This window comes from Ursus maritimus, unplaced genomic scaffold, assembly GCF_017311325.1.
Source record: "Ursus maritimus isolate PB19 unplaced genomic scaffold, ASM1731132v1 scaffold_34, whole genome shotgun sequence".
NCBI lineage: Eukaryota > Metazoa > Chordata > Mammalia > Carnivora > Ursidae > Ursus > Ursus maritimus.
The window spans coordinates 5,891,922-5,905,571 of NW_024426008.1; the positions used below are offsets into that span (position 1 = coordinate 5,891,922).

Below are 13,650 nucleotides of genomic sequence, written 5' to 3' on the forward strand. Positions count from 1 at the left end.
CATTACTTAACCCTTAGACAGTATTTTTGCTGTGTTTTACAAATGAAAAAACTAAGGTTTGGAAAGGTAAAGTAATTCATTCAGAGTTGCATAATTGAGGTGACAATAACGGTTTTCAGTACTCTAACATCTCATGCCATTTTTAAATGTTGAAATACTAGTATTTTTATTGGTATAATGAAGTTATTTAAAGTTTTGAAGCCTTAAAATCTTTTATTTAAAATATCTAAAATCTGTATTCTTTATGTCTAGATATATACAGAGAGTTATATAATGCATTAATACTTTAATGCTGCCAGTAAGGTGCGCTTTTGAGCACGTGCAGAATAAGTGCAAAAGACAATGGCAACCTACCTCACTTATTAAATAAGATTATCAGTACTTCTGATATTTTCAATTTTATGTGGAAAGACACTAAAATGCCAGTATTATCATTTTTGCTCCAGTATTGCAGTTACTATCAAAAGTAAGTGGCAAAGCCAGTGTCCAAATCTAGGGATGGGAAACTACAGAGTCCTGTGGCCTCCAGGCTAGTGGTGCTCAAAGTCCTTGTCTGCAGATTGTTCGTTGTGGGTCTATGACAAGAGAAAGGTACATGGGAGTACACCTCCCTTCATCACAAAGGTCTTGATGCAGACAGTGTCAGCTGAACCCAACAGTGTGTTTAGTGATGCAGGCCAACAACGATCTGTGGCCAGTACTGGTCCACAGACCACACCTTAGTACTGTTCTAAGCTACAGTGCCTCTGTGAATGCCTAGTTTAATGAAAACAAAATGTACTTTTGCCAACAATTTATTGCCAAGATAAAGGACTTAGTTGTAGTCTGCATAATTTACAAATGACCTCACCTTTTTTATGTCACAGAAGAGATACTTAGTAGATATGCTAAAGCACATAGTCCAGGTTTAATATGTTTGATCAGGATTAAATTGGGATACTGATATTTTCTATTAGTAGTATAAGCTTTTTGCAAATGGTCACAATTTTTTTATGCTACTCGTCAATTTTAGCAAGATGAGGAGAAGCTTGAAGATAATTAAAATGGTAATTATAATGGTTGGTCACTGTAAGGAAAATGGTATCCGTTCCCATCATCTTAACTCAGGGATGAATTATTTAGGCTATAGCTGAATATAAAAGAGGAGCACAGTGGACTACTTTGCAATCACATAGAAAGAACAAATCTCTGTGAAAAGATTTCTAAGATGAGTACAAAAATGTGAGGTGAAAAATGGTCTACTTAGAATATATATTGTGTATTAATTATTTCTGGAGGAATATTAAGAAATTGGTAATTTGTTGTTGGGAACCAGAGCAGTAGATTTGCGGTCTAAGTCTTTTAAAATAGAAATACAGTTTTCTATTTTAATTTTTATCATTTTTTAAAAGCACTCAGTAAAAAAGCAAAGATACCAGTTTTGTTCTGTTTGGCCGTTAGTATCGGGGAGTCTCATGATTCGTGATATCTGGTGAAAATTATGATGGTGGCCCAATTGTCAAAGTAGACCTGTAGAAAACAATTAGGAGCCTGTCAAAAATAATGAAAACCTGGGCAAAATGCCTACCTTTGCCATAGAATGAAAAGTTCAAGTTTACTTGAGGTTTGTCAGAGATGCAGTTTCTCATTTTGAAATATTCCTTGTGATCCGCAGGTCTTACAGAAGAAGCAACAAAATAGTAAGAAATTGGCATCACTGTCAATCCAAAATGAGAAGCGTGCTAGTGAACTAGAGCAGAATGTAGATCACATGAAATATCAAAAGGTACAGCTGCAAAAAAGACTTCGAGAAGAGAATGAAAAAAGGAAGCAACTGGATGCAGAAATCAAGCGGGATCAACAAAAAATCAAAGTAATACTGTCATACTTTCCTGCTAAGCCTAATAGGAAATGCTAACTGGCTCAGGGCTGATGAAGCCAAGGTCTCAATTCACTTGGCTTCTGAGGTCTCTCACCTTGGCCTGTCCTCGGCTGCTGTCCTCATTCGCTTAAAGCTTTGTTCAGCTACATAGTAAAACCTATTTATTGAATTCTGAGTTCTGTCTTGAAGGCTTTGACTTCAAAAAAGAAGGTACAGTGATGACGGTTTCTCTAACTAGGACCTTAACTTCACTTGAGGCTGTCAAAAACATATAAAGCTAACTTTCAAAGAAATATCTAACATTTGCTAGGATTTCCCATTTCCAAAATGCTTCGACATGCATCGTCCGTGTGGCAGCATGGGAAAAAGCACAAGGTAAAATGGTACCATTTCATTCCTAACGAGCAGAAGAATGATCAGGCCTGTCTGCCCAGCAGTTCTGTAGAATGGAGTGATCTGGGGAGGAACTAACGCTGTCTGCCTGGGCCCTGGGGCCAGGCTAGCATGGGCTCAGATCCCAATTCTCAGTTCCTGCCTGGCTCGTTTACCAAGAAAATCACTTACCCTCTCTGAGTCTGTTTATTCTCCTTGAAAATGGCCTTAATCATACTTACCTCACAGGGCTCTTTGGAAAAGAGGAGGACGATAGTGGTCATGACCACAGCAGTAACAAACCCTTACCCGGCACTAGGTACCGGGCTCTTTTCTATTGAAATGTTAAGCTGAACCGAAGGCTTGGAACATAATTGATTTCTAGATTTTTAACTTTGAAATAGAATCTATTCTTAGACCTTAAAAAAAAAAACACGCATAGAATTTAGTGATGGAACAAAGGTTAAATAGCATTTAAGCCAAGTTACTGCCTCTTTTTTTTAATAGCCGTATTGAGGTATACTTCACATACCGTACAATTCACTCACGTAAAATATACAGTTCAGTGGGTTTGGGTATATTACATTATTTTTGTAAATTTTGGTAAAATAAACATAAAATTTTCCATTTTAATCAAGTTTAAGTGTACAGTTCCATGGCATTGATTACATTCACAATGTTGTACAACTGAGACCACTAGCTATTTTCAGAACATTTTCCATCACGCTAAACAGACACTCTGTAACCATTAAGCAGTAATTTCCCATTTCCCCCTTTCCCCCCAGCCCCTGGTAGCTTCTGATCTACTTCTGTCTCTCTGCATTCACACATTCTAGCTATTTCATAAATATGGAATCTTATAATATTTATCTTGTGTCTGGCTTATTTCAGTTCATATAACATTTTCAAGGTTCATCCATGTTGTAGCATGTATCAGAACTTCCTTATTTTTTGTGGCCAAGTAATATTCCATTGTGTGTATATACCACATTTGGTCCATCCATTCATCTATTGGTAGATACTTGGGTTGCTTCCACCTTTTGGCTACTGTCAATAATACTGTGGTAAAAATTGGCCTACAGGTTAACTGTTCGAGTCGTAGGAGTGGAATTGCTGGGTCATATAATTCTATGTTTCATTTCTTCACCAATTATTTTTGATAGAGAACAGCACCATTTTATATTCCCATGAACAATGTATGAGGGTTTTAATTTCTCCATATTTTTGCCAACACATGTTATTTTCTCTTTCTTTTTTATTATAGTCATCCAAGTATGTGAAGTGGTATCTCACTGTGGTTTTGATTTGCATTTCCCTAATGACTAAAGATGTTGAGCATCTTTTCATGTGCTTATTGGCCATTTCAATATCTTCTGTGGAGAAATGTCTATTCAAGTTCTTTGTCTACTTTTTAAATGGATTATCTTTTTATGGTTAGGTCGCAGGAGTTCTTTATGTACTCTGGACATTAAACACTCTCACATACATGACTTCCACATATTTTTCCCATCCTGTAGGTTGTCTTTAAACTTTTGTGGGGGGGTGGTTAGGGACAGAAGGAGGAGAGGGAGAGAGAATCCTTTTTTTTTTTTAAGACATTTATTTTAGAGAGAGCGCGTGAGCATGTGAGTGGGGGGAGGGGCAGAAGGAGAGGGAGAGAGAAAATCTTCACGCAGACTCCCCACTCAGCATAGAGCCCAACATGGGGCTCAATCTCACGACCCCAAGATCATGACCTGAGCCGAAACCAAGAGTTGGACACTTAACCGACTGAACCACCCAAGCACCCCAAGAGAACCTTAAGCAGGCTCCACTCCCAGTGTGGAGCCCAATGCAGGGCTTGATCTCACAACCTGGAGATCATGATCTGAGGCAAAATCAAGAGTCAGATGCTTGGGGCGCCTGGGTGGCACAGCGGTTAAGCGTCTGCCTTCGGCTCAGGGCGTGATCCTGGCGTTCTGGGATCGAGCCCCACATCAGGCTCCTTGGCTATGAGCCTGCTTCTTCCTCTCCCACTCCCCCTGCTTGTGTTCCCTCTCTTGCTGGCTGTCTCTATCTCTGTCGAATAAATAAATAAAATCTTTAAAAAAAAAAAAAAGTCAGATGCTTAATCGACTTAGTCACCCAGGCATCCCTTTAAACTTTCTTGATGATATCCTTTGATGCAGCAAAATTTAAAATTTTTATGAAGTCCCATTTATCTATTTTTTCCTTTGTTGCCTGTGCTTTTGGTATCTTTTAAAGATCCATTGCCAAATGTAAAGTCATAAAGATTTACCCCTTTGTTTTCTTCTAAGAGTTTTATGGCTTTAGCTCTTATATTTAGGTTATTGATTGATTTTGAGTTAATTTTTGTTTATAGTGTGAGGTAGAGGTCCAACTTCATTCTTTTGCATGTGGAAACTAGTTATGCCAGTCCCATCTGTTAAAGAGATTATTCTTTCCCCATTGAATGGACTTGGTACTCTTGTCTAAGATCAGTTGGCCGTAGCCTTATGGATTTATATCTAAACTCACTTCTGTTCCATTTGTCTGTATGTCTATCCCTGTCCTAGCATCACGCTGTTTTGATTACTGTAGCTTTGCGGTTAGTTTTGAAATTGGAAATAAGTCCTTCAACTTTGTTGTTCTTTTTCAAGATGGTTTTGGTTATTTGAGGCTCCATGTAATTCCCTATGAATTTAAGGATCAGCCTTTCCATTTCTGCAAAAAAAAGTCCTTTGGAATTTTGATATGGATTGCCACTGAATCTGTAGAGTTCTTAGGGTATATTGACCTCATGACAATATTAGGTCTTCCTGCTCAGGAGCATGGGGTGTCTTTTATTGAGGTCTTCTTTAGAATCTCTTTCAGTAATCTTTTCTAATTTTCAGTTCACAGTCTTTAACCTCCTTGCTTAAATTTATTTCCAGATATTTTATTCTTTCAGATGTTATTATAAATGGAATTGTATTCTTAATTTTCTTGAGTTACTCATTCTTAATAATGTAATAGTTATTATAGCAGTAGTTAACATTTATCTTCAGTCAGTACTAAGCACTTATGTGTTTTATCTCATTTAATTCTTTTTTTCCTTCAGTATTTTCAACTTTTTCTTTTCTCCTAGATTTTTTCTTTAATGTCTTAGATTTTTCTCATCTTAAAATTATCCTCCTTCAACCTAATACTTTTCTCTTTCTCTCTTCTCCCCTTTATAACCACACTTGTTGGTTGTAAGTTGACTGTATCTGTTCCTCTTTCCTGTACTTCCATTCATTCTCTCCTCCCCTCCTGGCTGGCACCTGTCTCCTGGCTCTACTGTCTACTTCAAAGCTCTTGAGAAATTCCCTCGTGCTCTCTCTGTCACTAAAGCCCTTAAAACCTCAGCTGAATCCAGCATAGTTCACCACTCCCCCCATCTTGAAATATTTTCCCCTTTGCCTTCGTGAAATTATATTCTCCTTGTTTTTTCCCTGATTGCTTGTTCTCTGTCTTTGCTAACTCATCCCATACCATCAGTCCTTTACATATGAGAATTCCTCAAAGCTCTAGCTTTATGCCTCTTCTGTACTCTGTTTTAGATACTTCGTCTTTTTTTCATGGCTACAGTGCAACTCGGACAACTTCCAAATTTAATCCTTAATCCCAGATTTGCCTTTGAGGTCTGGATTCCTGTATCCAACCACTGACATCTTCATGAGGTTGTCTTATAGATGAATTCATGATCTTCCTTATTTATCTCCCCACAATTCCCCCTCACTCCTCCCTTCATGGCGGAGAATAGAGTTTTCCATGTGCTTTCGATCCATTCAAGTAGGTAAACTAGCAGTCATCCTTGACTCTGTCTTCTTCCTTATTACCCATGAACCACTAAGTCCTATAGATGATATCTTCTGAATATCTTGAATCTGTTCATTTCTCATTACTGCTGCCAACAGCCTAGTCTCCTTGCTATGGTCCTTCCTCCAATGTGAGGATTAGGCCTGCCTGTCAGTCATGTGATCTTTGGGTCTCAGCTTCTCATCTCTCATAGACCATGGTTTAAACCAACAAAACGTAGCACTCTCTAAATCTCAAAACAAAAGAGTTTTTTCTTTTCCCCAAACAGTGCATGGTGCATAGTGTGCTGAAATGGACATCTGTCTGTAACTTCAACTTTTTACATTTTTATCTAGGGCAGTTTTGCTTCTGTTAGCCATATCTCTCATTCTAGGGAAACGACCCTATTTAAAGGGAAAACTTTATCCAGAAAAGGAATGGTCTGCCCCAAAGATATACTGAAGTTTCCACTACTTCATGGAAAAATAGAAAACCCGCTCACAGTCCTCTGTTTGGAGCTAACTTTCTAACATTCCTGTTTGTCCACTCTCCATTTGACTAAACCATTTCCAGAGAACACTAGGATTTCTGCGTAGGTTCTCCTTAGAGCAGTTCTTCACTGAGGTCTCTGGATAAGCTACAAAGGAAAGGCACAGAACCCCTGAAATTGTGGGCCATCGTGTGATCTTGGGCTTTTACTTCTGGAAGTACCAGCTTCCCCATCTATAAAATGGAGTTTTTAATAGTCTCTGTCTCATAAGATCATTGTGAGGATTAAATGGGATAATTGAATAGATATGAAAAGCCTAGCATTATAACCAGTGAACAGCTACTTTAATATTATAACAGGGCTTATATTATAAGATAAAGGCAATAATGTCTAGAGCAACATGTAGCAGAGAGGGTGAGACCTACTGCGGTTACTTTCAAAAAGCATTGGTGGAGGGACAGGAATAGCAGAGAGTTTGCTCCCAGTAACTGTAAGGTGTCTTTATTTCTGTGTCTTGGAGTTGCTGTGACTGTGACAGGGGCTAAGTTATAACTACAGACCAAAACCTGGGCAGCATGAAAAAACTAACGGGTCAATATAATGGGGTCAAATTCACTTTAATATAATGCAGGTGAGCAGAGAAAATGTATTTAGTCTATAGCAGACCTATGTTCTTTATGACACCACCACCCCACTTACCCTGTCCAGCCCGTATCATGATAATTGCTGGAAATATAGGAACTAACCATATGTTCAATCTGTTCAGACCTTGTTCTGGTAATTTAACCATTTTCTTTAAATAATTCCCAGCTCTCTTGATTAAGAATATTCAGTTTCTTAGTCTCTTCCATCTTCCGCCCTGTGTTTCTTGCCCTAAGGTTGAGTCAAGTGTACGTGATGGTTGGGTATATAGCTTTTACTGCATCGTATGGTGTTGAAGGGAAAGGGACCTCCTGAATTTCAGTTGGTCTTTGGGTGTGACTGCTGTCCCTCGCCTGCCTTTCTTTGCTGGGCCCTGATGGTGAAGCCCAGAGTTGGTATAACGTGTAGTTCCAGTCTTGCTTTCAATTTAGACCATGGAGGTGCTTTGGCTTCATCTTGTCTCTTAATGGTGTTACAAATCCCCGTGGAGGCTACTAGGTCTTGTCTTGCTTGCTAGCCCAGTGGCCTGTCCTCATCTTCAGTCTTGGGGTCAGTGCCCCACAATAACTGACTCCCATTGGCTCTCAGGATCCATGTCACTTGAGGCCAAGGAGTCTATAGTTAGTCTGTCTTTCCACGATTGCTCTTCCCTGCTCTGTCAGTGAGGCTGGGCAGTCCCATATGGGTGTGGGACCTCTGCACCGCAGGCTGTGTTCTCCCCGTCTGCCCTCAGTGGTACCTTATCACCCCCTTTGAGGGCCAAAACTCACGAGGCCAGATCTCAGGAAAATTGGGACACACATCTTTCTTACCATCTCTTTTCTCCTTTCTGCCCTTTCCAAGGCTGGAAAATGGTAGAGTTTCCTTCTACTTTCTTTATATCAGTACTTCTGAAATTACCTGTGGAGAAGGCACAGTTTTCATGTTATTATTAGTTTGTCACAGCCCAATACTTTTATAAAACATGAACTATAGTCATAAAATGAAATAAAAAATTAAAATATACAATAAAAGTCCATCTTTTTGTTATTACGACTATTAATATTCAAGAGACATAAGTTTATTCTGTCCAATTGTTTTAAATGTTTCTGAACACTTTCGATTTCTATACTTAACCATCATGTACCAGTAAGAGGTAGTAATGTGGACCAGCCCACTTTGGTTCATGGCCTCCTTCATTATTCCTGCTAAGCATTAGTGGTGGACAGCAGCATCTTCTCTCAACCCCAGGAGAGCACCTGGGGCCTCTTAAGATGTGGATGGAAACTGAAGGAATTAGAAATTTAGAAAATAAAATACTGTCCATAGGACAATGATCTGTCTTGAAAGGCTGTTCTCATGCTGCAAAATCCTATTTCTGAATGCTGGAAACTGAATATTACTTTTCACATTTCAACTATCATAAATTCTTATATCCCCATGGCAGATGGGTGCCCTGGGTGGCCCAACTAAAGGTCATGAGCTCAGAAAGGCAGAATAGAAAAGCATGTGTGATTTTCAGACTCTTATCCCTGTCATGCTGATTTGTAATACTGACAAGCAACGAAACGAAACAAAACAAAACAAAACAAACAACCCTAGTTTGGTTTTTTAAAAAAAACACCTGATTCTTTTCTTCATTGAGGGGCTGACATTATTTTCTTCTCAATTAGCCCCAGCCTTCATCTACTCATTTTCTTTCTTTTTGCAGTGAAGAAAAGAAATGTTAAGAAAATGATTACCTGTAGAAATACTTAATGATGGCCGTGTAGTAAAAGCAATGAGGTGTTTTCAATTTCTGTTCTCTGCAGGAACTAAAGTTAAAAACAGAGCAGGAAGAAGCTCTGAAACTGAGAGCTGAGGACCTCGATGCATTGAACATGAAAAAGAGAAAAGGTTCGTTTGGAAGAACAGAGCAGCTCCAGGTTTGTCTATTCTGTTCAGTGTTTCCTGCTTTCTCTTTGCTCTGATGATGGCCTAACTAGAGGTAAAAAGTGGGGAACTCTGCATAAATCTGCAAACACCAGATTTCGCCACTTGAGTACAAATTTTCTGGTATTTCTCCCCAAACATTTCTCTCATTAAAAAATTACTCTCTCATCCGGAAATGTGCTATGTTCTTATTTCAGTACAAATGGATTTATTTGAATGTTGTAGAATGTAAACATGAAATCCATATTCACTAGATTGTTTCCATGGAACTAAACCAGTCTTGATATGGGAATAAAGGCTGGCTTATTCCCATGGAAACAATATATGTCTAAGAATCAGAGCCTCCCCCTGCCCCATTCCTACGTAACCAGATTGTATATGCACCATATATGATAAATTAAAAAGTTGTTTTAGTGCCACATTTAAAAAATGAAATCCAGGGGCGTCTGGGTGGCTCAGTTAGTTAAACATCCGACTCATTATTTCAGCTCAGGTCATGAGCTCAGGGTCGTGAGATCGAGCCCCACATCCGGCTCCGTGCTGAGTGCAGAGCCTGCTTGGGATTCGTTCTCTCTCCCTCTGCCCCTTCCCTGCTCTCTCTCTCTCTCTCTTTTCCTCTAAATAAAAAAAGAAAGAGAGAAAACCATAAACTAGTCTCAAAGTTCAAAGAAACATTTTAGTTTATGTAAATTCAAAATGGCAATTCTAAAAATCTTACTGAAAGAAAAATATGCACGTAAAACTGTGATTACACTCAAAATGCTGATACATCACCTTAATTCTGAAAAATTTGCTCTTTCTTAAATTTTATATGTTATATTTTAACAGTAAAATTTAGTACATGAATGTATTCCCAGTTATTTATTTATTTATTTATTTATTTATTTAAAGATTTTATTTATCTGAGAGAGAGAGGGAGAGCGAGCACCAGAGGAAGAAGAGCACAGGGAGAGGGAGAAGCAGGCTCTCCACTGAGCAGGGAGCCCAATGTGGGGCACGGTCCCAGGACCCCAGCATCATGACCTGAGCTGAGGGCAGACGCTTAACTGACTAAGCCACCCAGGTCTCCCTTCAGTTATTTATTTTACTGGTGTGTTTTAGGTGCTGGTTAAAGTGCTGCCACTCTGACATTCTAGGATGTTTGGTAATAATATTTCTGGGCAGAAAGGGTATGTTAGGGAGTAGGAGAGGTAGGAACGCAAAGGATAATGAGATCTGTTTTTCAAAATGTTAAGGATCTAAATTTTTAAATGAGTATGTAACAAAAAGATTCCCACAGCTTGCACAACATAGGGTTAAAAATATTAATAAAACAAAACAAAACCTCATGTTTTTTAATACTGCAAAAAAAACTCCACTTTCCAGAATGTGACTGTAAACAAGAACAAGATTATAAGGCAATCAATATGGGTATCCAAAGAGCTTAGGACAGGACATTGATTTGTTATGATGTTCCTTTAGAAGAAAGCATTTAAAATTGGAACTGTGTGATAGGAACCTTTGCTACAAAAAGAGAAAAGACAAATCAAGGAATTTTCAGAAAATTTACTAAGATACAGTGAATTATGCAAATCATAACCTTTATTATGTCAAATGCAGAAAAATCCACCCATTTATTATTTCCCCCAAAAAACTTGTATTATGTGGACTCCTACCCATTCTTCAAAGCACTGCTAAAATATTACTTACTCTAATACCAGCACTGACATTTCTTCCATTTCCCAGACAGCCAATCTCTCCCTCCATTTTTGCTGACACAGTACCCAGGAGTTAGGTGTATATAGCATTTATTATCAACAATCATAGTTTTTCGGGTTTCCCTCTTATTGGAACGGACCTTACAAAAGATCTGTTACTCATCTTTCAAACCCCACTCACAGTCAAGGAGTGTTTGTAGAATGGTTTAGCTAATTGGTAGACTCCATAGGGTGTCCTATATGGAGTTTCTAAGGTAGAGCTGGATATAACAATACTGAAGTATTTCTGTAGTTGCTCTGGGATATCCTTCCTGGTGCTTGTAATTGTGGAGCTCTATTCTAGGCTTCCGTATTATCTGGATGTGATAGTGCTTATAGCACCATGCTGTGTAGGTCTAGATGGAGGACTGCGTAGCGCTGGATCTACTTTGCTTTGGCCATTTTGCTCTCTTTTTCTCATGCGTATTCACTATCTCATTTTTTTTTAAACTAATTTTTTAAAAGATTTTATGTATTTAAGAGGAAGAGTGAGAGAGAGCGAGCGAGCGGGGGGAGGGCAGATGGAGAGGGAGAAGCAGACTCCCAGCTGAGCAGAGAGCCCAACGTGGGGCTCTGTCCCAGGACACTGGGATCATGACCTGAGCCAAAGGCAGATGCTCAACCGACTGTATCTCATGTTTTAATATAGATTTCTAGGCATCATCTTTATCACGCTGGGGAAGAACTGGAAAATAGTACTGTGTTGTTTTCCTGTTACTTGTTGGTTAGCTGGCGTGCTTCATTATCACGTCCACAGCGCAGATGGGTGCTTGGTAGCGTTCATCTTGGACAGTCATATTCCATTCTTATTTTTGTCTTCTTTGTTTCTGGGTGTCCTCAATTCAAGAGAATACTGAGATGCTTCTTTTGGAAGTCTTCCCGGCTCAACTTATTTTATAATTACTTACTGTTGACAGGCTAGAGTGCAGAGTGCATTCCCATGCTCCATCATATGTGTCTTCCACTGTGTGTATTCGTTATTCACTTTGTTGGTTATTTGATAGCATCAGGCATTCATTCAGCTAGTCATTTGATGTTTTACTGAAGGCCGGTCATGGGCTAGGAAGTATGCCAGGCTTGGGGATAGAGAGGGACAAAAGAGAGTCTCTGCAGTCAACAAGGAGCTGAAGTCGTGGAGACAGACCGTAGAGCAGCCGGCCGCGTAAGTGCTGTGCTGAAGGTACGCTCCTCTGTGACAGAGAAGATCCCAGCATGTTCTTACAAATAACTCGTAATATAGATGTGGAAAATTGTCAGCCCTTTCTTTGTCAGCCTAGAAAATCCCAGACTCGAACATATTTGGGGAAGACATCTTGATTCCTCATAAAACACAGCAAGATGTTAACTGGAACCATTTCTTGATGGGTTTAGACAGGAACACTATTTTATTCTCACCGAGAGTTTTTAAAAGTTCACTTAAGGTGTTCCAGATAGTTTAAAAATGTTCATTTAGGGTGTTCTAGCCGATTAGAAGTTCTGTTCTTACCATATATGCCTTATGGCAGAAGAAAACAAATGATATAACATTTCTTTGGAATTTTCATGTAGAAATTGGATGAGCAAAAGAAATGGTTAGATGAAGAAGTAGAGAAAGTCCTGAACCAACGCCAAGAATTGGAGGAGCTGGAAGAAGACTTAAAGAAGCGAGAGGCCATAGTTTGTAAGAAGGAGGCCCTGTTACAGGAGAAGAGCCACCTGGAAAATAAGAAGCTGAGATCAAGTCAGGTATTCTCTTTGTTATGCCCTTTGATTGTGGTTGTAAGCCATATGAACGAGGATTTTTTCCTAAGAAGTAAATCAGACCACTGTGAAATTCGAAACCCAAAGAAAACTCTTCTGGTTTTCAGTGTATTTTGCATGTTAGTGCTTATTTAATGACCCCCACTAAAATCTGTCGCAATTTTGACATTAAATGTTCAATGTTCTGCCAAGTATGATTTATTATTAACTTTTTTTGGCATTCTAAAAATTATGGTAAAATATACGTAACATAAAATTTGCCATTTTAACCATTTTTAAGTGCACAGTGTTATATAACCATTACCCTATTTCCAAAATGTTTTATTGCCCCAAACAGAAAGTCTGTAACCGTGAAGCTATAACTCTTCATTTCCCCTGGCAACCTCTATTATAACTTAAGTGCAAATATTTAAGAAGTAAATTGTACCATTTGATGCTGTATGGAGAACACTGGTAATTTGGGAAAATAGACTTAAAGATCATCTACTGGGGTGCCTGGGTGGCACAGTGGTTAAGCGTCTGCCTTCGGCTCAGGGCGTGATCCCGGCGTTGTGGGATCGAGCCCCACATCGGGCTCCTCCGCTATGAGCCTGCTTCTTCTTCTCCCACTGCCCCTGCTTGTGTTCCCTCTCTCGCTGGCTGTCTCTATCTCTGTCGAATAAATAAATCTTAAAAAAAAATAAAAAGATCATCTACTACTACCCAAAGTTAGGGGTTTGCAGGGTTCCTTTAGAAGAAAGAGTTTATGTAATGAAGATTTATTAATTTTTCAAATTATAACAACATGGGGAACTTTACAAGAACTTTTCCTGGAGAACTCTGGTTTTATGAGCCAAAAAAAGTGATTTTATGAAGGAGTTTGCCTCAATTTCAAGTTCTGAAAAAGGAATGATTGTGGTGGGATTCGAAGAACCAGGAGATAACTCTTTTGGATGTAGCTGTAGAAATTTTCAACAGTAGCACCAATAGCATCTGAAAATGGAAGCTGGCTTGCCCCAGACTTGAAGAGGACTTTCTACCCAGCAGGCCGAGGACAGTCTACACATTAAGTAATGGAACAGAGAGGATCAATGACCTGCCTCTTTATTAGACCTGCCTTT

At 39.0% G+C, this 13,650-nt stretch overlaps 1 protein-coding gene across 1 annotated transcript in view; it reads left to right on the forward strand.

Annotated features, from left to right (window-relative positions):
• KIF27 (kinesin family member 27) overlaps window positions 1–13,650 on the forward strand; it is an 80,572-nt gene that overhangs the window by 45,235 nt on the left and 21,687 nt on the right. The window contains exons 11-13 of the mRNA XM_040620200.1: window positions 1,655–1,852; window positions 8,954–9,067; window positions 12,359–12,535. Coding sequence (XP_040476134.1) covers window positions 1,655–1,852; window positions 8,954–9,067; window positions 12,359–12,535 — 489 coding nt within the window. The remainder of the gene's footprint in view (window positions 1–1,654; window positions 1,853–8,953; window positions 9,068–12,358; window positions 12,536–13,650) is intronic.